General features: G+C 40.6%; 1 protein-coding gene across 1 annotated transcript in view; it reads left to right on the forward strand.

Annotated features, from left to right (window-relative positions):
* The first annotated feature begins 6,198 nt into the window (after positions 1-6,198).
* TACC2 (transforming acidic coiled-coil containing protein 2) overlaps positions 6,199-26,936 on the forward strand; it is a 133,220-nt gene continuing 112,482 nt past the window's right edge. The window contains exons 1-2 of the mRNA XM_026851551.1: positions 6,199-6,276; positions 18,996-19,168. Of these exons, the coding sequence (XP_026707352.1) occupies positions 6,244-6,276; positions 18,996-19,168 (206 nt within the window). The 5' untranslated portion in view covers positions 6,199-6,243. The remainder of the gene's footprint in view (positions 6,277-18,995; positions 19,169-26,936) is intronic.

Consider the following 26,936-nt stretch of genomic DNA (forward strand, 5'->3'; position numbering starts at 1 on the left):
AATAATTCCTTTTCACTTTCTGCCTGAACACTGATCTTGCAGCCTGGCCACCCCTGGTGCCACAGTCAGACTTCCAGGCTGTACCCACATCCGTGCCCCAGGAGTGCCTGAAGTGCTGCACTGGTGTCACTAGAAGCAAGGGAATGGTGCCATAAATCAGATTTTTTTCCAGGCCAGGTAGTTATACTGATCGCCAATTAGCCAGAAATTGAAAGAATAATTTTTAACTTTCTTAATCTGTTTTTTTCAAGAAATCCTTTGTCTCTTAGGAGCAGATACTCAAGAGTCTCCCTGTTTCCTTTCTTTTGTAGTTGTACATTAAGTGGAACAAATCAGCCAAGGCTGGGCTGCATCAAAGAACTCTGTCTCCTTCACTGTCCTTTAAATCCTCAGTCCTACCCTGTATTTGGTGGTGGGATCCCAATGGGCAATTTTGGTTATAGCTGGGGGAAGTGCAGCAATATACCATTCCACAACTCTCACAAAACACCAGCTCAGCTTTTTGTTGCCAAGCAACATCAGGATTTTACAGCAATTCCAGCTGCTGATGTTACTAAGCAACATCTTTCCCATCAACCTGTGCACTTTTAAATCATTACGTGTTTATTAATTCTCATTACAGGATTATGTTTTCCCTCCCAGATCTTGATATTTGCTGCTAGAATTTGTGAGAAAACAAGGGCTGAAGGACTATCACAGCTCAGTCGTTCTTGCGTATTTCTGCAATATTGTTCTAATATGCAGAAACTAAGAATGATTTTGCATTAGCTACATTAAGATCAGAGAAGAGCAAAATTCTGAACACCCCCTCTTTCTTCTCTTACCTATAGGAATAGCTGATGCATAATAGTATTCTCAGTGCTTCAGCAGAGCTTTGCAATGCTTTATGTGTAGTACAAATCATGTGAAAGTAAGGAACATAAAACCATTTTGTCTTATTTTGGCAGTGTTTATACCATAAAGTAAAATGAGTTCAAACTAAATTGTCTTATGTAAATACCTAAGGTAGCATGTATTCAATATCTGAGAAGCTGATGCATCTGAGTAGTGGGTGGTTGGTAAGTATACCTAACACTGTATATACAAGGATTAAATTTAATCACTCATGACAAATTATTTGGATCTTACTGAAATGCCTAACTTGTTAACCCACTACATAGCTTATCTTTAAGTCTTAGCTGTGTTTTTCCCTAGTTTGAGTCTCTCGGTCCTCCTGGGTTAGATCTTCTTTTGATCGAGAACAGACAGTGTCCCTGGATGAGCGGGAAGCGTGGATGAAGAAGCACAGGGGAATTCCAGGAAATAACAGTAAAGCAGCCTGATGTGAGTACTTCTTCTCCCACCAGTTCTCTCATAAAATCAAAGGGAATAAATCAAGACATCAGAGGATGAGGAATGCTCTCACAGTTAGTGGCTTATGCAAAGTGATTTGGCTTCATACTGGAACGGAGCAGAAGAGCAGCATCTGCTTAGATGGGAATTACTTGCAGCAAGTAGGTGTTGTTTGGGAGAGGACCGGAGCGTATCCCAGTTCTGACATGAGAGTGGGTCAGAAAACTGACCCAAAGATATAATGTCAGCGTTGTCAGACAGAGACGTTCTAGGTCCAGAGATAGAGAACATGGCTGCTCTATTACCATGTATGTTGCCCCCCTCATTTCACGTGATTCGTGGCTCTGGCAGTAATTCAGTTGTCTGCGTGGCTTTGAAAACCTTACACAAGGTTAGCCAGAGGGATCCTCCTTTTCACACATGTTGATAAAAAATATATATATATATATATATATCAGAAATTATTATCAACTACCAGAACTTCTCCGCAGTGTGTGCCAGACAATTGTTTTTCAAGGCAGCTTCTTCACTCTCACTTTGTGGCGTTTTCTGGCCTATAGCTTTAGAAATGGAATAGCACCAAGTAGGAGTTCAGTTTGTTTATAAGGCAATAATGTGGCTAGCAGAACTGAGGATATATATTACCAGGCTTCTGTTTTCCTGAGTTCCCACAGGATCCCTGGTCTTAAATTCACCGCAGAGAGCCTAAACAAAAATGTGGCATAATTTGTTGTCTATAGGCAATGAATTTTACAATGGCCTTATTTTGTTTTCTGAGGAAGAGCACACTAAAACATTGATTTGATGAACTTTAGCTTTTCTGGATCCTGAAGCAGGCTGGGGAGACCAGCGAAAAGGAGATGTGACAGCCCCTTTCACATCCTTTAGTTTTTGAGCTTCACTGTAGATCTTTTCCATCTTGAACTCTTAGAGATATAGTGCAGATTTATTTGATATACTGTAACACCCACACACCACCAAACCCACTTGTATGTAATTCAGTTTACAACCTGAAAAAGCTCAGGGAATACAGGTAATTTATTTCTGATCTATGGAATTCTTCTTTGATCCGTAACAGTGGCTTAAGGTGGTATAGTAATGCTTGGAAGCTTGGATTGCTGGATCACCAACTTCATTAAAAAAAAAAAAAAAAAAAAAAAAAAAGTCCCTGACATTTCAACTGTTCATTCCAGCCCTTTATATGCCAAATGTTTCTTCCACCCAGATGTTTGTAGACCAAGACGCTGTGGAACAGGAAAACCATCAGACAGAATATAGATACCCTATGAAATTCTGCTTCTCAGTCATGTCAGAAATGAATTTTCCATGCCAGAGTCAGTAACCCTGCCTAGCAGCTCGTCGGGGTGCACTAAACCAGCAGTAGACAGTGCCTTTGCTGTGTGGCACCAGCAAGCACCACGAGTGTTCATAGAAACTTGGTTCATCGCTCCTAGCTGGCACTAATGATAAATACACCGCCTTTTGTTATCAGCTGTCTTTATGAGCACCCCTTTGTGGAAGCAATGCTGGAACGGACAATGAGCATTAATCATAACAATTAGCTCACCCATAAACCTGTACTTCTTGCAACATCACATTTCAAAGGGGTTTTGTCTCCACCCTTCCAGATGATTAAGTGGGAAATGATTTCAGCATAACCTGAACAGGAACGTCAACATTTGTTAGCAGGTATTTCTGAGAGTTTTCAAGATTAATACAAGAAAATGAAAGGCAAAATTAAACACATAAACGCACTGGAAAACAAAATGCTGAATAGATATTCCCCCAATACTAATTTTCCCTTGAAAACGCATGCGTAACTTCGATGTATTGCTGTTTCACCGAACAATTTTTGTAGTGCAAGAAGCGCTGCTTATATCATAAGCCAAGAAACAGTAGAAGAGAAATATATTTTAACCAAAATCCATTTTCTCTGGGGTTGCTTTTGTGAAAAACTTTAGTAGTCAATTCATGACATGCAGAGCCATAGCAGTCTCCCAGGAGCAGTGGGGGGGGGCCTGGGTGGAGGAAGTATAACTCGTTTTCTTTTTTGCCTGGGGTGGAGGCAAGTTGGTTGTTCAGCAGGTTATGAAGGTGGGTCCCTGAAAGAAAGCCTACATTTCATGTCAGTCTGAGGAGAAGTAGGAGGAAAATAAGGTGAAAACTTGTGAGGTGAAGATGGAAGGAATGGTTTGAAGACATGCTCTGAGTGTCAGTGAATCCAAAACCGCCAGATTAATCCTGGAAATGTAAGTGTAAAGTTAAATATTCTGTTGGTCGCTTATTTTCAGGAAAGTAGTTGTTTTACTGTACATTACAAATGTCTCTATGGGCTGATCAGACCAATTTGGTACTAGTGAGCAATTTTTCAGATATGTAGTGTTAAAATAATTTTAATAATGATATGTAAATTGTAAAAGATAGTATAGAAAGATTGGAAAGATTATCTTTTGGTTAACCTATGTTTATTTAATGAATGGATTTTTAGCATGTTTTTAATGTTTATTTGAAATTCTATACATATGATAAAGCACTTGTAGTTTGCAACCTAAATAATGCTTGTGCACTGAGAAAATGTATGTAAAAAGGATTACAATAACATTGTAATCAGAAAAAATCATCTTTGTTACTCTGCAATGCAATTCATGCGTTGTTATTATCACTTGTCTCATTATTGCAGAATCTATAACGACTTTATTCCTTGTTTATGACATTATCTTAAGCTGATGGTAATGTGAGAATTGGGTGACAGTTGTGATACATCATGCTCTAGGGAAAGAAAAAAGTAGCGCGATGTGATATGTTAGTGGAGATTTGTGATAGCACTTTTGCTGTGCTTTTGTAATTTTCTACTTTGATTACTGTACATTTTAATAAATCACAGTAAATAAAGTGGTTTTTCTTTAAAATTAATGTTACAAATTTGGCCTCTAATTAGCAACTGCTGTTCTTAATGGTCAATATTGCAGAACTGGTGCAGAAGCGTTGAGAGTGTGTTATGCTCTGAAGTGAACTTACTCTAAAACAGAGCAACATTATGTCATACACTGGCTAATCTATTTAAGAACTCGATAAGCAAAATTTCCATTTTCTACAACTGATATAGAAGACACCTCCCCAGTTAACCAAACAGCTCCATGGGGACTCAGAGAATTTCATCCCATCTTATGTTATTACTGTAAGTGCTTGTGAGGAGACGGTTCAGAGAGCTTTGAATTTCCTGGTGTTTTCACGTGATGTCTGGAAACAGAGAAGGAGCTGGGAAGATAAAAGTTTCTTAGGTCAGGGGCACAGAAATGCCAGTATATTCCCTCCTGCTGGCTGTTGAGGGAAGCATATTGCTATAGCAAAGTTATTATTTCTCTCCTGTGCATAGAAAGCTTAGTTAGTTACTCTAACAGTGTGAGAATTTTTTTTTTATATGAATACATACTTAAAATATTATAATCTTAATCTGTTTTCTTGGAACATTTCACTGAACTGGGCCTGAAAACACCATCACTTCATGATGGAGTACTTCATACTTGGGGAATAGTGATTTTGGAAATATTACATACAGTCGTCAGTTCAGTTCAATACTACTTTAAAACAGTAGAGGATTTGGCAGTAATCTCAGCAGATAAAACCTAGTGTTGATAATTAATCACTAAAAGTGCAATCCTGGCCCCAGTGATTTCAACAGGAGCAAGTTCAAGCACCAATATATCCCCTGAAGACACTCAAGTTTAAACAGAGCATAGCTTAAAAGCACAATACCAAACTTCTCTCTCTCTCTCACCAAGCCTCCTGTGAACAAAAATAACCTTTCAAGTTTAAAAAAAGTGTACTGTAGTAACAAGTAATAGCATTCCTTAAAAGCTTATATGGTTTCCTTGGCTAACAAAGTGCAATCTTTCTTTTACAGCCTGACTTTAATGGAGTTTTTCTTGACTTATGCCACAGACCAATTTCACATTCTTTGGAAAAAAAAAAACCGAAGAGTGTGTAATTTTCACCTATCCAGTGATACCATAAATACAGTGAATTTAAATGTCTGAGCCCCAAAATAAAATGTCTAGAACAAGAAGTAAACATCTATAAGTGAATCTCTGTTGAGTATTTTTACTATCGAGTGTCCTGTTCAAAAAAATACATAAATGAATGATGCCCGGAGAGACACTAATTCTAGAGCTGCTGGTTACAATACTCAGAGGTTTTTATTTTTTAAATTAAATAATTAGTGTTGAACAAGTGTAAAACCAATAGTAATTAAGGTGAGCAGATCCTATTAAGTGTAAAAGAAAATGTGTTTATATCATATTATTGTAAGTAGAATAATGCCTAAGAAAAGCAGGGTACGACTCCAGTGATGAGGATAGAAAATCCATTTGCCCTTTCTTAAAGCTGAGTGCATATGTGGGAAATTGTTTCGCTTACAGTAACAGTCAAGTTTAGCATTGCAGTTCTGACATGAGCGTGCAGCTCAGCCCAGGATCTCCAAGAACTACAGGTGGCTTGAATACAGTTAAAACAGTAAGGTTTTCATATGGGCTGTCCATCCAGAGTAACTTTGGCAAGAAAAATGCTTTTCTGCTCAAATGACAGAGGATAATCCAGAAACAGAGTACCAAATCCCAGTTTCAAGGAGTGTCTTTCAAGTGTAAGTCTTAGGTCAGACAGCAGAGACGTGAAATAAAAGTATCAGGAGGTCTCTTCCCCTGATTTATGACTTAAAATCATTGTGAGACTGAATGTTGGGAGAGGCCGCTGATAGAGTGAGATGATATTCCTTCCAGGGGGTTTTGTTGTTGTTTTTTTTGTTTGGGGTTTTTTGTTGGTTTTTTTTTTTTTTTAATGGAAGACTTAGAGCTTTTTCTTTTCTTCTAGTGATCTTTTCTTGTTTGCTGTGTGATACTGGACGCCAGCATCGAAATGGGCAATGAGAACAGTAGTGCGGAAAATCAGGTGAGTGTGACAGTGTGATGGCGTTTTATTTCCCTACTAGCCTAGAGCAAACCTTACAGAAAATGCTTTCACAGCCGCTCACCCCACATTTATCTTCTGCTCCCCGTTACGCTCCAATTTAAGCGCCGTCAAGGGTAATTGAAGGCAACTTTTTGTTTGTTTTCTTTGGCAGTGACACTGCTCTGTGGCATCAGGGCACTGGGTGGGTGGGTGCTCCCGGGGGCACAGGAGCCAGGGAGGATCCCCACGGGGTGAGCAGGGCTGGCTCATCCCACCTCTCCAGCCGGGGAGCGGGGACCTTTGGGGGGCATCTGGGGAGCAGCCAGGGGCAGCCCCAGCTCCAGGCATCCTGCGTGTCCCTGGAGAAAGGGACAGGCCAGGAAAGGTCCGGGATGTCAGCCCAGCTCAGCGGGGCCGGTGGCCAGGCAGGGCAGGACTGTGACAGAGCAGGAGACCAACATCTTATGGCATCGCTGGGGATAACGTCCCCAGGGGGGATGCAGTGGGGTCCCGGGCCATGGGCAGGGTGGGGAGAGCCCCTGGAGGCCAGCAGTGCCGCTGGTGCCCTCAGAGCCCAGCCACACAATAGCTTCTCCCTGTTCAGAAATGACCTTGCTACGTATATGTGCTGATCCAGGAATTTACACCCATTTTAGAAGGGTGCGTGGTTAATGCATGTTGGTGTTTGGTGATTTATTTTGAAATTCTTGAAATGAAGGGAACCCCAAAGCTATGGCTAGTGGTGTACAATTACATTAAAAGTTATTATGTTGATATAAGCTTTAACAAAAGTTGTCATTCATTCGTTTCAACAGTTAAAACACCAGGACACGTTTCATCCTCTCTTCTTCCATATGATTTGGTAGATGATAAAATGCGTTAGGGTTCATTTTTCTTCCACTTCAGGTCTCAGCAGATCTGCTGTACCTTGTGCATTGCGAAGTGGAGCCTCTCAAGGGAATCAGTATTGCAAGTCAGCCAGATCTTTTTAATCAAAAATTTTTTAGAAGAAAAATCTTCTATAATTCTTGGGTTTTCTAGCCAAATTGTATTGTTAGCCCAATATTTGGTCCCTTTTTCAGGACTTGAGAAGAGGGGAATGTGTTAATTCTTATAGCTAAGTAATGAGAATTTCTTTTCCATTGTGTACAACTTTCACTTAGAAAGTATTTGAAAGTCAAACAAATTTCTTCAGGAGCCCTCCTGAGGCTGATAAGACTTTACTTAAAAGGTATTGAATTTATTAAGAAATGTAATAAAAAGCTCTTCTTTTCTACTAAGGAAAGTAAGCTTCTGGTCTAATTTTCAGGCTGTAAAACAAAACAAAACACACACACACCCCAAAAAAAAGAACAACAACAAACCACAAAGCAAAACAAAATAAAAGCTAGAAATACAAATTACTTTAGAAGTGACTATTAACAGAGAAATAACAAGAAGTAATAATAAAATCTTAAAAGCCACTTAAGCTGCTGAACAGCTATTGGAAAAGTATTGCTGAGTGAATAGCGAACATTCATCCCGCCCCTGAAACGTTAAATATGTTCATTTTTAGTCAGAAGTTCCAAATGTAAATAAAGTCATCCTTATACCACCAAGCCAAGGAACACAGCAGGTAGTGGATGATGAAACCAGTTTGCATGGTTTGCATTGCAGAATGTTAGCATCAAGCTTGGCTGTTCTTTTTCTTACGCATCTGCTTCTGGCTTTTTTTTTTTTTTTTTTTTTTTTTGACACTGACTGCAAATTTGCAAGGCAGCTACATTAAGTTTTCAGCAAGCTGTAAAAAAAAAAAAAAATCAGGTTTCTTTTAACTTTTTCTCTTTGGTAGCAATCTATGCTTTAGAGAAACAGCCTGTATTTGACCCCTTTTACATGCCGCCTTCCCTTCCAACTCTAACACAATTAGAAGAGCGCCGTGGGTGTTGTTCTTACAGGCAGTACCAATTGACATGGGTTGTTGTTTTTGTTTATGTGTTTATCAGAGAACACCACTGCCCAGCTCTAGCTCTCAGCTGAGTCATCTGGAAGCTGTACGCATGGTTTGCATTAAAGACGGGAGAGCCTCTGCTAAGTTTAGAAATTGTTTAATAAGCGGGAAGATCTGTGGAATGAATGTGCTACTATGAAGAACGTAGTAGGCATTTAGAGAAAAAGTAAATACCCGATCTGTCTTGTAAAGACCAGCCTCTGAGGAAAATATAACGTGAATTTAGTAGAAATGAACAAAGATAATGCTTGGATAAAACAAGGCTGGGACCAGCAGGGTATATAACAAAGTGATTTTACATATACTAACCATGTTCTGCTTTGCTGTCATGGAATACGAAGTCCAAAGTGCTGAGAAATGTTAGTTTTGTGCCCTGCCCTATTAGAATGGCAAAGCTTGCTTCCAAACAAGGGTCTCTGGCAGTGACACAGCTCGTTGGGCTTATGCTGAATTAAATAAAAGCTATTTTTAAGACAGATTTTCCCTGAAAAGCAAAACTCCACATGAAATGTGTGTAAATTGCAAAAGAAGTAATCTAGAAGAAGAGATATGTTGTTGCAGCTTAACCCTTGAGATCCAGCCTTTAGCAGGGAAAATCTGGGGGAAGTAAAGGAGGTATTCTTTAATGGGAAGCTATGAAAAGCACTACAGTTTATGGGACTGGAGAAGGTCTCAGCCACTGTGCTGCCTATTAGACACAACTTTCTTCATCCATCCAAACCCACATCCATTTTGTAGGGATGTTTAGTGTAGAGGAATAGTTTTTGCAGGGATGTTTAGTATAGAGGAATGGCAAGGTCTGTTCTCAGGCTGTTTCCTGACTTTTCTGGACAGTTTCAATGTTCAAAAATCATGTCCATGGCTGTAATAAAAGGAAAAAGCTCTTAGTTTCATAGAGACTGGTGTATCAGTGCACTTCCTCAGCCCTAGACCTCTTGATAGTCTGGGCTCAGATGCCAGCTAATAAAGCCACACTTACCAACAAAACCAAGCTGACTAGGACCAACAAATCTGCTACCCAAAAAGTTTGACAGTGTGAGGCCCATGGGCTGTGGGAAGGAGCCCAGCACACCAGCTCTGCAGCCCAGCCTTGCCCATGCTGCTCTAGGGGTTTGTGCAGATATAACTCAGTGACCAGTTCCCAAAGTGACTGTACGTTACAGAATTATTACTGACTTTCATGGCTGTTTTTTATCATGGTCTCCCACCTACTAGAATTATGCTATTAACAGGACATCTTCACTTTCATTTTAAAGGGCTGGTTGGAGGATGTAAAAAACATGAGGAGTTCTCTATCATAGGAAACATAAGCACAACATTTTCTAAAGCTTGAATAGGCTGGATTTTCTAACGTAATAATTTTAACTCAGGTTTTTAATTCTCGCCACTCAGAGTTCTGAAGAGGAGAGCTGTCATCTCTCACAGCCTCTCTTGTGATTACAGAAAAGTCGAAGTTACCATGTAATTGTAAAGCTCTTTGAAGGTGAAAACTGCTGCTGAATTGAAATTCTAGCGGCACATATTTTGCCCCACAGTTGAAGAGGGAATTTCAAAGTCAGTTACACATAAGTTATTTCTATATATTTTGCTTTATCCTTTCTTGTTCTTTGTTTTCTGAATAAGTAAATAGCCAGACAAAACTGGTTAGTCCACATCCATGTTATTGTCCGTTTCTCTTTAAATATAAATTTTAACGTCTGGTTATCTTTTTTGTCTTTGTTTATTTTCTCCTCTGAAATGTGTAAGATAGGCAACACAAGCATACTTGCCAGAGGGGCCATAACTTCTGAAGAGTCTATTTGTTTGTCTGAAGCATCGTGCTGTGTTCCTGCTGGGGTTTCTCCATTTAATTGTTGCAAACAAATCTAACTGCTGCTCATTCTGCAGTTAATATTCTGCGTCATTACTTTCCCCATATTTCAACTTCCTTATGCCTAAGCGAAGGGATGGATTTAGTTTATTGGCATGGTTCTTCTTTCAGATTATGGGGATCAGCAAAGAATGCACTGGGCACATTAGGAGCTCCCCAGCCTTCAGTCTCCGTTCCCAATGATGACAACCAGGCAAACTCCTCTGAGCTCTGGTGCTCATACTGTGTGTTTACATACTTTTTGAATAGTGAAATAACATCTGTAAACATTGTTCAGTTGGGAACAAAAATACATTCCCAATTTTCTGCATAATCATTTTGCCTACAGCAATTTAATGAGGTATGCTGTTACCCTCCACGGGCTTTTCTTTGTTCTGTCCATGTGACTCACCATTTTTACTCTTTGAATTATTATTTTCTTTCGTTTTTCCTTCCGTTTCATCCCTTGCACACTAGGAGTGCACAGGAACAGCAGAACCATTCCACATCCTTTCAGTCAGCATTTGCTCACAACAGGGTGTCGATGGCAGGTGGCCGCAGGCCAGCATGCCCGTACTGATGCATATGTAGTTCTAGCATAGCTTCGGCCACCACATTCACTAATGCTTACTTCCAATGATAATTCCAACTGGTCCAATATTCTATGGTGAGTAATGCCAAAGATTTGTTTGAATTAACACAAAAAGAACATTGTCTGTTTTCAGATAATTATACATCCTTTTATGCAAAGGCAGCAAACTCTGGGACACTTCTCACTGCAGTGAATAATTATACTTGTTCTCATCTTCCCTGTGAAGGAAGGAGGATGAAAGAAGAATAAAGATTCTAAGTTGTGATGGGGTTCTTAATTTGAAAATGCAGTGAAAAGGAAGTTAGATGACTATTCCTTCTCTTCTGAATTAAAGGTTAAAGCTTTCTTTGGATCTGTAAAGCCACCACCATTTCTAATGAGAAATGTACATTTATGGGTACAGATGAAAAGGAAAAATATTTTATATTTATAAAGAGCCTCTGTAATTATTTCCTCTATTTCTCCAATTAGAAATAGGGTGAAAATGTTGGACCAACATTTTCCACAGCTATGGGTAGTTAGAAATTACTAGGCAAGCAAACACTGGGGCTGGGGAGCACAACAGAGTTTAGAACTCAGCTTGGAAATAATTTTACCAATAATACTTCAGATGACTCTAACAGCATCTTCTCAAGTGTTTTATTGTCAGGCTGCTAAGAACCACTCACCAGAAAGCTGCTTTAGCTAAAATTATATTGACTGAAAATTGCAAGTTATGTGATGAAGACTTTTTTCCCATGATCACCAACTTTATTCTCTCTCTCTCCTGCTGTATCTCATACACCTGCCACCCTTAAGAAAATAATGTAGGTACTCAACAGGCCTTCATCCAACTGTCAGGAAAGGGACAAAGGAAAATAAGCTGCAGCAAGACTAGTGGAGTTACAAGGATAACTGTGAATTTTCCTTTGCCTACTGAACACAGATCACATAAACAGATGGAAAGATTGGGTTAACCAGAACCATGAAGCCAGTTACACAGCTATGCTTCATTTCACCCAGCGCAGACTCATGCTACATATGTTCAAACAGACCTAAGGCTCAAACATAGCAGCAAGTTGTTGAGAAGATACTTATGTTGACATTACAAGGATCTGAAGATAAACAGTTGAGTGCCCTCAGTGGGTTGGAAGAGTCATAAACGCGAACAGTGAAGCCTGAAGGTTTGAATTGCTCTTGCTGTAGCCAAGAGGAAGTTGTGTATTCTGTGAAGAATGCTAAACCAAGGATAAGATGGTGATTATATATAACAATACACACACACACATGCACGCACACCACACACATCCCCGTGTTTATTTTTACATTTGCAGCCCAAGTCATTTCAGCAGGTATTTCTCAGGAGGGAAAGCAACCCTTTTTCTCTAAGAAAAAGTCATAGGTACTTAAAATAGAACGTTGTCACTGGAATTTTTCAAATGCTTTTGTTACCATATGACACTTCGCTCTGCTTCTTGTATATGTTAGAAGCAGATTAAATGAGACTTCCACCAAATGTGAATTTTTTTGCTTTCCTTTCTCTTTCGGGATTTTAATTAGAAAAAGCATGAACTTAAAATTCAACTCCTGCAAGAGACAAATAAACCAAGCCAGAAGCAATAGCAAATTACACCATTACTGATTAAAAAAAAAAAAAAAAAAAAATGAAATCTCCCTTAAGGAAAGAGTCTGCTTTTTGCATCTGATTATGTCATAATTACATCCAACTAATTAAGTGGTTGTGATGTTTGGGAAAAAAAAACAAACAAGAAGTGGTCATGATGGTCATCCCCTTCTCTGAACTGCTGAATTCCAGCCACTCTCAACAAGGGCAGGCCCTGAATAGTGCAGGTTGCTGCACAAGCTGGTTATTAAAATTGAGTTCCCTTGTGATATGACAAAACCATCTTTTAGTGTAATTCTTCAGATCTTAACTGTCACATGGAGTTCAAGTCTGACCCAGTATGTCGGGTACCAATTTGTTACTGTCCCGTGATCTGTAGTTTTTCTGGGCAGTCTTTGCTGATTTGATTGAATTGCTGGTTGTTATAGCAATATCCACTCGTTATCTAATTTTTATCTATTTTTGGTACCATTTCTCCAAACAATGGAGAAACAATGCTTCTCCAATGATATAAAGATTGAAAAAATCTAATATACTACTCAGTTACTGTACCTGCAGAACAGCAAGAAAAACAAAAAGCAAACAAGTAGCGCCTAAGACCCACTCTGTCTTAAAAAATTGCAACAGCCATTTCAAGAATATGATTTCCCAACCGTAAAACCTGTGCAGTTCTGGGTTTAGAAAAATGTAAGCTTTAAAATTGTTCTTCTATCCACTTTTCTGACACGGACTGGGTTCTAGAAATCAATACCATATTTCATTGGTATTGATGTCCAGTAGGAACCGGGGTGTTAGGCAAACTCATTCAGGAACTGCTAACTTGATTGTTTTAAGCATCGCAGCAAGCAGTTTTCTGGCGTCTCCATTCCGTTTTCAAGGACTGGATTTAATGCTGAAGTACAATAAAAATAGCGAGGAACAGCCACCTGACGAAGGCTGTGGGTGAACATCTTTTCGCTCCCTTTCTCTGCAGCCAGTCCTGCAGCGAAACGAGGAATTGCTGCAGAGTATTGGGGCGCGGATTCCCACAGAGCGCCACGTGCACGCTTTTCGATGCCTTTCTGCCCGGCCACACATGTGCCAGGCGTTTGGCTGAGGCCGTGTGTGGGTCACTGTCCCTAACGGGGACCATGTGTCCATCCTCCCCATGAGGTCAGCTTGGCGGAGGATGCTGAAACCAGAGCCCGGGTGGTGCAGGGCCGACCTTTGCTCTGCGTCCCGGCGTTCACCTGCACCGCCGCAGCCTGAGCCCCGTCCCCGTGGAGGAGGTGGTGGCTGGGAGGGAATGGACCAACACTTCTAGCAGGCAGACTTTAAAAAACCCTAGTAAAAAAAAACCCGATTGGCAATGGAAGATGCGGAGAAAAATAAAAGGTAAGTTCTGGTTTATTGATTGGGACTTGTAAAGGCTTGTTCCTGCTTCCCCCCCCAATAACCAGAGGGAGTTAGTGAGAATGGAAACTTAATGTAACTCTTCAAAGATTACTTCCAGCTAGTCAGAGCTATGGCACGTTCCCACAAGGGCTATAAAAGGATGCGTGTTTAATGGAGGAATGTTGCAGAGGACAGATGGGAAAGGAAGCAACTTTTATCGAGAGAAAGGAGAATCAAACAAAGTTCGCTTATTTGGAGGGGTTTAAGCGTGAATGGGAGGTTTTAAAACCAGACTCATTTTGTGTTTTGTGATCAGGAGCCTGGTGGCTTGTGGAGAAACACGAGGCTTCTTGACTGGCTGTAGCACAAGGTTGTGGCACTGCCCGATGCCGTTGCTGCGGCTTTGAACCAGGAGGGGAGAGTCAGGGCTTTGGGAGCTGAGCTATGAACAGGCTCCCATGTAGCATTAAAGGAATTTCTTTCTGGTGTGATAACTTTAGCCAGTGTACAGCAGTGCAAATAATCCTTCTGGCTACGGTCTTAATGGAGTTCTCTTTTTTTTTTTTTTTTTTAATAATTTTTAAGGTCCTGTTCAAAGTCATCGGGAAAACAAAGCAATTCTGTAGATTTACTTTGTGTGCTTGTGGAGCTCAATGCTTGTGGAAAGTTTTAATGCAAATTACATTCAGGAGAATCAGTTTTATTCATTTAAATAACATGCTGGCTTCAAGGAAAAAAAGTATAAGCTGTTTTGTTTTCCTTCTGTTGTTTGTATGCTCTCTGTGACAAACTTGGTTTGTTTGTTGTTGGGGTTTTTTAATTAACCTAGACTTAAAGGAAAAAATTGCTGAGAACATCTGTATTCTGATTTTTAATATAATTATTTAAGTCTTTCAATTATGTGACTTTTTCAGAATCCTTTTCGAAAAGGAGTATGCTCCATTTGAAACGGGTATAAAGCAAATTTAACTGCAAAGCTTCTGTAGTAAATCACTTCAGAGGCTGTATGTGTTGAAACCTCAAAAGTAATTTATTTAACAGCAGCTTTCTGGTGATACTTTTGAACAAAACATAGTCTTTCTAATTGTTTTCACAGATGTTAATTAAAAATAAAAAAGCGTGCTCTGCAAAGCTGGTTCAGCACCTGATTTGCATAGCTAGCTTAAATTTTTAAAACTTGATAGAGAAATTGAATTTTGTTTTTCTGCTGGCTGGCATAGATTCACAGAGTATGTTCTTCTGTGATGATTAATATGTTAAATGGAGAAGATCAATATATAAAGCTTTCCTATATCTTGGAATATTAGTAGTTCCTTTTAATTTAAATATCTGCATTACTATTTAATTTAAATATCTACATTACTATTTATTTTAGACTATTGTTAAAGTCTTTCTTTGGGCTTCTTTTGAAAATATACTTTCCTGGCCATGTGTGTTCTTGCCTTACAAGGTAAGAGGGCAACTTTGGGTTTTGACCATTCAAACACCTGACAGCCTGGAAAGAAAGAGAGATCAACAATTGAAACTCCTCTCGCCTCTAACAGGAGCTACGCTTCAAAGATTGGTTTAATGTATTTTAAATTTGTGCATGTCCGTAACTGGAAGAAAAAGAGTCAGGTTTTTCTGTGGCCAGTGACAGTTGCTTAGGGATAGCTGGGAGATGAGCTATAACTTCTTAAACATTAGATCCCTGAAAGCACAAAACTAGTTAAAATCAAAAAAAGTCAGACTCAACCAACACATGAAACACCCCCGCCCCCACCCAACAACCTATGGAAAATGTTAAAAGTAGTCTTCAAAATAGTGCATATATCTAACCTGTTTTGTTGTGGTGGTTCTCCTTGCCATCTCCATCTGCCCCTCCCAGTGTGGTGGTGTTTGGATGTTAGGACTTGGTGTAACAGCTGATAAAATCACTGGGACATGGGCCCTTCTCTGTGTCTAATGTGGAAACATCCTAGTTGGGATGAGATGAGGTGTACAGGCACAGCAGGCACATAAATGTCTATATTGCGTAGTTAACTTGTGAAGTATGGGGATTAATAGTAAAAGCAAAACCCAGCAAACTTCTACCAAAATTATTCTGGCCCCGAAGTGTTCTGGGAAGTGTCAGACACAGGGAGTCACTGACAAATTAGCCTGACTCCACGTTACAGTTTCAAACTGCCCTGAAATAATTGTACTGCTGGGTTGCAAGTACCCAGCAGATGTAACCACTGCGTTAGGTCTCCTTGTATTTGTTAGCGCTAGTAGAGCGTTCCTAGAATGTGCGATCGGATTTATTATCTGACAGGCTGGAGAACAGAGTTTCTTTCTAATGCCATAACTGAGCCCACATTGCTGATTAATTATGGGTTATCACGTGGCTCGTGGGATGCGTGGCTCTGCGTGGCAATCCGAAGGAGACTGGTTCTCTGCACGGAAAGGGGTTTTACTTGAGAGATTTGTGTGCAGGAGGCATCCCTATTACGCTGTGGCTCCACAAGTGGGATGACTGCAGGTCAGTAGAACTACAGTCAGTAGACTGTAACCTAAAAGAGCCCTTTGAGTTAAGGGGCTGATCTTGTGAAAGAGAGATTAATTAGAAGCAATGTGCGGGTACTAAGAGTGCAGTAGGTTAATGACTTAATTCTTTCCCGCGTTCCTTTCTGCTAGGGAAGATGACAGAGGCTTTAGAAGAAGGAGACAAAACAGGCAGCTCTTCATCTTCTGAAGAGACCTCTGAGGTATTCCTCCTGCCTAGCACCCAAATCAGCTGAAGAAAATTTGCTGTGGTGGTAGCAGAAAGGAAGAAAAATAAAGAATTAGTTCTCACTGCTCTTGCCAACTGCTGGAGGCACCTGGACAAATTTGTAAATTGGCCTAATTTCTTGGGGTTCTTTGTGTGGTTCTCCCTACCCTCCCTGCCCTGCTGGGAAAGGAATGGAGGTAATTTTTGTCTGCAAGTGGCTTCAAAATTATTCTCCATTTGTCTGCTACCGTGAGGCCCATCTCCCAGACTGACCCAGCTGCAGCTCTCGCAATAATCCACTGGCCGAGCACGGCACCGCGGCACCTCACATGGCTTGTTCTGAGTTTAACAACCCGCTGCCTTGCTCTTGGCCTTCCCTGGTGGGTCAAGACCAGGGCATGCTCTGCAGACTGACCCTCCGTGGGGTTGGGCCCATCTAGTTGAAGGAGTTTCTCTTCCACCAAGATATTACTACCCCCACCTTGGCTTGCTGTGTTTTCTAAACGCTAACTGGCAAGTGGGGCAGGCTCTGGGGGGTGGGCGAGTGGTGGTCTGTGAGGGGCAGCTGGGCTGTGGGTGTGCTCCAGCATGATCCCGTACGGCTGCAGAAGTCACTCTTGTGGTTGGTTGGACTTTTTTTTCCCTGATAATTAATTTAATCATGCAATTTTTTCCATCGTTCTTTCTATCTGCACGCATGTACGCATGCCGAAATAAATTCTCCATGCAAACTTTCTCATGCAAACGAAAGCAAGGCTGCCCAAAACGTAGCACCAAAAGCAAAACAGAGCCCTGTAAGATAACTAAACTCTATTTTTATATATATTTTTTTTCTGGCTGGAAGAAACAAATTTCCTTTTATAAATCTTGATGTTCTAGTATTTTTTTGCCATATACTGTGGTTTTGGGGCCAACATACATACTTAGATGAATATTCCAAATGCCAGATGTCAGCACATGCTGGGTAAGTGCTTAATAATCATGAAACCAAGAGCCCTTGGTCTATCCCAGCGGAAAGCGGTGTGATAAAGAAGACTTCTGCAAACAAAGCTGTAGTGAAGGGGTTCCTCCAGGGAGAGGCAGAGGATATGAGAGTTAATCAAATTTGCCTTAAGTCTAAAGGAAGTCTTTTTATATTTTCAGTCTGCCCTGACCTTTTCAATTGCTCATTACACAGGCTTTTCTTGTCCACTGGGTGTCTCTCATTCCTGGCTCTGATCACAAGCCTTAGCTTCTTGAGAGCACGCCATGTTCAGAGAAGTGTAATTTTGTAAACAACAGCTTTCTGCAATTTATTGACTACTTCTAGAACAAAATAAACCGAAAAACTGAGAGGAAAAAAAACCCCAAGAGATTAGCTGGAATTGTGTACTGTGCTTTTCATCTATGACATTATTCTGAAGTGGTTCTCTGGTTGTCAGTACATCTGCTTATGTGTCTACTCTAAGTCTGCCTTAGGCTTTTTACAATTACAGTTAAGAATTAAAACAACAGTGGCTGTATGTTGAGGGTGATCTGATGAAGCAGTTTTCCTTCTCTTTCACTATTGCTTGATGTGTCAGAGGATTTGAAAATGAGCTTCTTCATTCAGATGTTATTTTTGCTTTACACTTGTTTCTCTCCCTTTTTTTTTTTTTTGTTACACTTAACATTCTCAGCTACTGTTCCAAGCAGCTCTTACCAGCTTTTCTTTGCCTTCTCAAGATAATTCTGCCCCGTGAAAAAATCAGTAGGAAAGTGCCACTACCTGTTGTAAGCAGCCTTGTAGGTGTTGTAGAGTCCCAGGGATTTGCTGGCACACCACGGGTCACAGCCTGGCACTTGCACAGGACTCTTTTCCTCCCTGGAGCAAAATCAGTAGTTTGCAATAGAAACAAAACAAAACAAAATCCCCACTCATGTAAAGGCATGTTGTCATGGATGGAGATCCCGAGTAAATATTTACCTTCGTGAAGAGGTGATGCAGCATTACCACATTTGTGTAACAGCACTTCTGTAGACATTTACTACAGAAACTGCAGGATTTCCTGTAGCTATTATTATAGAAAGGCAGCTTGGTGAAGAATCAGTCCCTCCCTTTCAGTCCAGAGGCATTTGGGAGCTTTGTTGAAGTGGGAGGGAAAGAATCTGGACTTGGATTCAAGTGCTGGGTCTTGACTGACATTGGCTTTATCTCTAACTTGACTCCAGAGATACTGATAATATTATGAATGTCAATGTTTATAGCCTGTTTCCATCCTTTCTCATTTTAAACTTGCTTAGCAAGGAAGCATTTGCCAGGCTTGGAAAAAGAGAAGATGATACCCTCCTTGGGTCAGTAAAGGCCCTGGCTGCTTTAGAACAATTGTTGCATTCTTCTCTCCCTGTTCTTTTCCTAGTATTTATTTATGGCTCAACCACTTCCTTCTGTTTTTCTGTCGTTAGGAAAAAAAAATGGTTTGGCTTTGGAACCTGCAAGTTCCATCAAAGAAGTGAAATCTACCACAGAAGTTGTCCATCAGTAGGCAGAACAAAACTCCTTAAGTTTACGTATTCTCCAAAATAGCAGTAGCTATTTAAATTGTTCTTTTTTCATTCTAGAGCGCTCCACAAGATTCAGAATTAGGCGAACCTCCTGGTAATGGGCACGGTTTAAAAAGAAGCCCTCAGGAAAACAGCACAGAAAGATCTGGAGGGCAAGACATCTCAGATCTTCTTCCTGCTGCTGTGCAACTGCCTGAGAGCACCTCCTCATCAATTCCAGAACGTACAAGGTAAGAAATGAGGTTTCTTTCTCTGAACAGAATTGAAGCCCTGCTGCTGTTGATAGCTGGAGGCTGTTCATTTAGTTTCTGTTCTTGTGTAACTGATTTTCAAAATCTATCATCCCGATGGATGATGATGATGGTGATGAAGTCTTTAAAATAACCTGACAAAACAAGACAACTTACTGTTTCCCACACTGACTTTCTCGCCTTACTGCGTAACTACAAACTAGACTCCAGCTGTTGTAGTAACCCTTGACCTAAACTTCCTATGCTTTTTGCTCATACTAATAAACTCTCATCTGGGACAGAGAAACACTGAGGAGTCTTTTGTAGTCGTATGTGACTGTGAAGTAAGATATAACTGTAAGCAATTGCAAAATGCCGTGCTCAGCTCTGTATAACAACCCTACTAAAAAGTACCAACTCAGCTTATATTTATTAGCCTTGCACTCTTCTAAACATCTTAAAATTCACCTGATTAAATAAATAGGACTACTTTCAGAGTTAAGATATTCTTCAGTTTCTTTTAAGGATGGCAGGAGGTAACGTAATCTCGATTTTATTAAATATTCCAAAGGGAATATTCTGTCTGAAGCATTAACCCTTTTCACTTGAATACCTGAATTTTCCTATACTACTCGGGTTTTCATCTCCTGCAATGAAGAAATTATCTCATACCAGCATGTTTCAACATAGGGCTGAATACTTTTGAGATCATCAATGTTACCTGGGACAGAATGATAAATACAGCTTAGAAGGAGAGGCAGTAACTTGCTGTTAAATGTGTAGGGTTGTTGGCCGTGTGTACCTTTTAATGTGTTTTCATGAATTTTCTTTAAGATCAAAGAATTCACTGCAAAGATTTGCCACATCCTTTTTAAGTGGAGCACGTGAGATTTGGGTCTTTTGCTGTTTCTACCACCCCTGGGTACCATTTCTTATTGACAATGTCTTTGAAAGATGTAAACTTGAGAAATTAAAAACAAACCCAAACGATAGTCAAATAAAATATTTCAAATGCTGTTAAGTAAATGCTACCCCAGGCAATAATCTCGTCTCCCTTTTTTTTTTTTTTTATTTAATATGAAATTATGAAGACTAAGCATTTCTTTACCGAGAGGGTGGTCAAACATTGGAACGGGCTTCCTACAGAGGTGGTCAATGCCCCAGGCCTGTCAGTGTTTAAGAGGCATTTGGATAATGCCCTTAATAGCGTGTGTTGAATTTTGGTCATCCCTGAAGTGGTCAGGCAATTGGACTAGATGGTTATGGTAGGTCCCTTCCAATAATTCAATTCAATTCAATTCAATTCAATTCAATTCAATTCAATTCAATTCAATTCAATTCTAGACTAGTCTAGTCTAGTCTAGTCTAGTCTAGTCTAGTCTATAATTACTGACATCACGGAACAGTTTGTGGCAGTTTAAGTCCAAACGCAGGCATTAAGTAAGATAATAATTGACCACATCAGGGAAACTTAGAGACATGACATAATCTAAAAAGATTTACCAAGAAAAAGCAGCTTACTTTCCGAAAAGGGACAGTTTGGCTGTGCTGTGGAGCTCTTATAGTTCAGTAGGTTGTACACACACAGGAATATATTTACTGTTACTTTGATTTCTTCTGATTGACACTAACACATCTTAATCATCTACTGAAAATCATAAAGTCTGAGCAAGACTGCAAAGTCAATTTACAATGATAAAGGTATTTCGGCTTGAAGTGAAGAAATGTTGCACTTCTTTCCTAGAGATGTATGACTATTTCTTTTCTAATGTGGCATCACTTTGCTGTCTAGCAGTGGGCTTATACATGAAACAGCTTTTCCATGGATGAGTTCCTCATGTCTTTGACAACATCTCTCCATTTTCATGTCAAATGAGGAAAGCCATAGATGTCATTCACACTAGTCAGAAAAAATTGAGTTTGGAGTTGTGATGTAAACTTGGACAGGGTGAGAATTTTAGATGCATATTTTGTTCATTTGTTATTTCAATTAACAAATACTACATGTATCCTCTAGCTTCTAGTTTCTCTTGGCAGTATTGTGCATAATCCCTATATTGTATGTGTGTGTAGTGATGAGTAACCCTGCCGTTCTAATGAAGAAAATATAATTTCTTGTAAGCTACCTAAAACATAATGCATTCTGTTTTGTGACAGTAACATTGTGATTTTTTTGCTATTCTTATCAGTATGAAGGTTATGTTATGGGAAGGGGGAAAAAGTTAGAGAGGGAATGATGAGTATTACTAAGTGCTGAATTTTATAATAGGCCTATCATGGCTACCATTCCTGAAAATAAGAGTTCTTCCTGAAACTGCTTAATGACAGGTATTAGACTGTGTACTTAGAAGTGCAACACCTGCTGTTACCACCCAGATTGGGAGCCCTGGGAGTTGTAAAGGTTTCGTGATCCCCTCGGGTTAAATTAAGGTGAAATGACACCAAACAACTGGTTAAAATGTTTTACTTGAGGTAGAAAAAACTTAAACTTAGCAAAGGATAGTAAGTGACGTGGCTTTTTATTGATAAATCTCTAAGAAAGAAAATAAAGGAAAGGAAGGGAGAGAGAGTTAAAGAATCTGTATCACTACCCTGGGTTCCAGCGTTATCTCAGGTCCGGTAATCTTGAGTGGTGGGTGCACACCCAGCAAGGTTTTCTGTCATCTTTTTAAGTTCTTCTTCAGCCGATTTGCATACTAGACAAGGAGAGGTGGGGTTTCCATGAGCTCATGAGCATGAGAGACAAGGAAAGGTGGAGCATGGGTTCTGCAAGTGTGTTGAGGAGGGGTGGGGTGCATTAACCCTTTGGCGTTGTGGTTGTGATCTCCAGTGCCACCTTTACCTTTCCCCCAGTAACTGGTTTTCACTGACTTCATGCTTCTTGGCCAACCTCCAACCTCTGGCTCCTTCTGGGGCAGATGTTCCCCTCTTCCCAGTCCCGTAGCTCTTCTTCAATGGCATAATGCTAGCAAGGCCTGTATGGTCTATACAAAGTGTCAAACTTAAGTAGTAGAGCAAATATTTACCTTAGAAGATCAGTGCAGCAAACAGCTCATGAATGTTGGAGGCATTAACTCCTTCAGTTCCACACACCCATATACACCCTCTGACTGGCAGCTTTTGTACCAGCATCCCCCTAATGCAGTGTCCGTGCCAGCTGCTTCTGCAGTGCCTCTATCCTGTCAATGAAGCATCAGCAGAACTTACCTCAGCGGGCTTAAACTGTATATTTTCTTTTTGCCTCTCATAAAGCCTCTCTGTGCGGTTACTTTTTTGTTCACCTTTTAAGGAAGATGCACACACAACTTTCTCTGATGGCTGCCTAGAACGACCCTTCTAACTAGGGTTAGGAAACTGTCAGGGACAGTACCACTGCGAAACGCTCAGAATGGAAAATGTGTTTTCCACTCCCTGACCTAACACTAACCCCCAGGAGCGAAGCTTATCAAAGCAATTCATCTCTCTGAATTTAATTTTCTGCACCTGCAAAACTGGTATAGAATATGCATGGTGTAGTACACTAAAGAGTAAGAGATTCTTAGATGTTGCCAGAAAGCACCTGGAAGTATGCAGAGACTTAAACTTTCTGACATGCTTGCGTTTGTGGAATTGTAAGGAATTCAGGTACACGAGATCAGCAGGGCCCCACCTAAGAGCCTTCTATCACTTCTGTGATGTTTGGGTCATTTTTAAAGTTCAAAATACATAAAATCAAGGAGGGGACTTTGGGGGAGGACAGTTTTTACCCTGGTCAGCGATATCTGCCTCTACTTTTGACTCCAGGAAAAAGCCAATAGGTAGCAAAATCATATCAAACAGCCAGGAATAAATATCCATGCAGCAGGGTTTTGTCCCGCTCACCCAATCATCTGGTGAAAGCCATTCTTGATGAAATGTGAGTGTGGGTGCAGCTAGGAAAGAGGGATGAACATTTTGGGGGGGGTTTTGGTGGTGTGAAGGAGAAAGTGTCGGCTTTAAGTTGCTCTTGTCAGTCAATATGGGAGACCATTTAGTACAGCCTGCAGACGGATCTGTACCACTGTTGATACTGGAAGGACATGGTAAACTTCCCAGAGCCTCAGCACCTGAGCATTTGACCTCAGACCTGTAGAACTTATCACTGGTCGTGCGTCTTCGTAGGGGTGGACCTTTGTATCTTCATCCTGTGGGCAGGGTTGGGCAGTCCTGGCACTGAAAACAGCCTGTGTGGAAAACAAAGCTACAGGGTCTTGGCTTTAAACACAACAGGGTATGGCCTGTCTTACTGGTGGAGACTCCTGGTGGAATTTACTAAACATGTTGAAAAACTTATAAGCAAGTTCTGTTCTTTCGTTTGTTTGGTGAGATTGGTGGAGCAGAATTTAACCCTCGCGTTGTTGTATCCATGTGATTCTATTTGAAAACTTGACGTTCTTCATAACAATGCTTTAGCGTGCTGTAGGACTCAGAACAGGAGCTTTACCAAATATTCCTTTTTAAATCTCAAAGTAGCAAGGATCTCTGTTCTTCCTACTGTAGTGATGGTAAAGATAACTGGTTAATAGAATCTGCTTTGAAGCCAGAAGTCATCCAACAAGGAAGTGGGCTAGATAATTTTCTCTCTGTGGGTCTGGATCTTAGTGGAGGCACAAGTTCAGGCTCCAGCCACAAGCGGGTATAGGAGTATCAAGCATGAATGGAAAAATAACAAACGCACGAGCTGAGGTGGGGTATGCGGTGGCTTACATGAGCATGTGGCCTATTGGAAGACTGTGTTAACCAAAAAAACCAAGTAGTTCCACACTGAAAAACAATGGGCTGAGTACAGCTCATTAACACAAGGCTACGGTGTCGCCCACCCAGCGCATTAGAGCTGTCCAAACTGCTGTCAGAACGGGCCAGTGCTAATAACACAGGCTGTGGGGTGGGGTCTCTTATCTTGAGTTTTCAATATTTGTGGTTTGGCTGCTGCAAGTGCACTCTTGCCTTTTTTTTCTTTTTTTTCTTTTTTTTTTTTAAATATTAGCATAGGCATGTTATACTGTTCTCCGACCAATTTGCATTTTTTTTTTAAATGCATTGCTCAAAAATGGCACAGCTGCTGTTCTTTAGGGGTTCCTTTTTAAAATACGAGTACCAAGACCACGTAGACTTATTCTAGCTGGCTAGAACAGCTTTATGCTTCAGCATGCAAAATTATGACTCTTGTGAGAGGAATGTTACATGGATGAGTCAGCTTGAAGGGATTCATAAGATTCTTGTTTCAGGAAACATATTAGATGGGCAGGAGCTCAGGCAATTACTTTTAATGTAGCCTTACTCCTGAAACTGCTGGCACATGCCTGTTTTGGGTGGCTTCTAAGTTATATCCTGCCAAAAAAAGAAAGAAGACAATAAACGGAAAATCTTTGAAGTTTCAGATTCCAGGCTGTTTATTTTTAACTCACTCCCCTATGCTGCTTTGAAGGCATCTTTTCCACCCTGAAGTGAACTCTTAAACTCTTAAGAGCATATGACCTGCCATCCTCGGATGGAGTATCTCTGTGTGGAAAACTACCATGTTTGCTTTTTTCCAGTCTTCTGTGTGGCTTTCTTCCATCCTTCACAAATTGTCTCGGTCACTTTTAAATTCTTATGTTTTGGAATTCCAAACGTCCCCACTTAATTTTAATTTATTTTTTTTTTTTTTACGTGTTTCCCTGTAAACTTTCCATGTGAAATAAAAATGCTGAAGAACTAGAATAGTTAGCAAGCCTCAGGCTTTGCGTTGGTGTCTGCGGGGGATGTAATCGTGCCTTCCTCCTGGTGCACACAGAGAGGAGAATGTCTGGGGAATCCTTGGCTGGACAACTCTACCCCAGAGAGGCATTTTTTTCCAGTAGTTTTAGGAAGAGGCAGATACAGCAGTTTAAAAGGTACACACCCCGAAGTAGGGATGAACTTGGCCGCTCTCCCACCTGGAGCACAGATCCCGTGGGACCCTCAGGGCCACCCGCTGCAGAATGACACCCTGGAGCTGCCAGGTGTCCTGTGGGACCCTTCCTGCTGCTTCTCCAGGTAACTCGCATGGAGACCAGAAGCCCCTTGTGGAACTGGAACTGAAGATCTGGCCATGATTTGCTTGCTGCAGGAGTAGTTCAGCTTGCTTTTTTAATGTTAGAATCATTTAGTTCTGTCATACTTAAAATATTGCATACTTAAATTATTGCAGGCCCTGCGTTTTATTCCGTGTATGGAACAAGGAGGTGAAAAGTGATTGGGGGGGGGGTAGGGGATGGGGGAGAAAGGGAGGACAGTTCCCAGGAGGGTCCTATAGATCATTATTCCTGCTTCAGTTTTTCCTGAAAGCTTAGTTATACCGGGAGGGTGGGGGAAGCTGGCTGCTGTTAGCAGCCCTTTAGCCATGATGGATTTCTCATGTGTTTGTTTACACTGAAAAGTTCAAATAGTGACTTGCTCTGCCTCTAAAACTCTTTATTTTTTCTTTTTCTTTTTTTTTTTAAAGTGAATGTGGAAATTATTTCCATGTTCCTAATTAACTTTCAATATCTCTTAGGGACATATTAATATGCAAAATTTTTAAAGTTAACTCAAGCCCTCCAGTACAGTGTGTCCAAATGTATAAACTCAAAATGTGGATGCTGATCTCTCATGTGTCAGGGGAAACAGAACAGAACCGTTTGAGAAGCAGCTATATGTGTGCCATGGTTGCAGAGCTGGCTGTGCATTTGTCGCCTTCAGGGCTTTCTAAATTCATCCTCAGATTTCAGGCTCTTACACTCCTGGGAATACAATCACTGAGGCTCTGAGTTACATCAGTTGGATGGCAACCGCGTGTGACCTTTGGGTTTCACAGGCTTCAGCACTTGGGAGTTTTTCCCCTCACAAATGTGACTGGCTTGGAAAGGCTGCCTGTCCTTTCAACAGCTACTGCATGTTTTAGAAGGAAAGCAAAGGGAAAATTTAAATTGTCTATGATTTTCGGTTGTTGGATCATCATTTTTTGTTTATCAAATAGGCTTAACATACTTGGGCATGTCTACCCTCCACCCCTCCACGCCCCTCCTTAGATAGCAAACGCCAGAGAGCCTTTGTCTAGCTGCTGCTGCTTTTATCTCCTGTCCCCTTGCCTTTGCTGTGGATGGCAAAACAGTCACAGAAGTCGCAACTCCAAGTGTTAATGGTTGGTAGATTGAGTGTGGCTCTTAATCAGGAGGTGTTTTCGGGAGGTCCACCATAAATCATCCATTTCTTAACATCCTTTATAGCTTCACACTAAACGCAAACCAGGCAGGGCTGTCTTAATAAACACCTTCTTAGTGAGTTCTTGGGCAATACTCTTTAAATTGTTCTGAGATTATTCAAACGTGCCACAATATGTTCTGAAGGTGGAAGAGGTTAACTACAGGTATTAAAAATTAATCGGCGAATTTGCAATGTGCTTCCAAACAAGCAATTTCTCAGTAATTATTTATGCAAAGCTTTTAGACATATAAAGATTTAACTCATTGTTATTTAATGTTGTAACTGGAAGGATAACATTCATATGGACAGTATGTTAGGGCCTTGAACTTGCAAATCCTTAATTTTGTGCTTAACTTCAAAGACAAAGGGAAATTTCCCTTTGATAACTCTTGAGTGCAGTGGGACACTTGCCTATTTCAAGTTACACATGCACTCAGGTCTTTGCATGCCTGCATTTTTTTTTTTTTTAACATATCATCAACTACGTGCAGCAATTATTCCTAGCAAAATGACTTTTTCTGCCCTAAGCTCTACACGAACTATG

The sequence above is a fragment of the Athene cunicularia genome (assembly GCF_003259725.1).
Source record: "Athene cunicularia isolate RWA chromosome 6 unlocalized genomic scaffold, athCun1 chr6_part1, whole genome shotgun sequence".
Taxonomy (NCBI): Eukaryota; Metazoa; Chordata; class Aves; order Strigiformes; family Strigidae; genus Athene; species Athene cunicularia.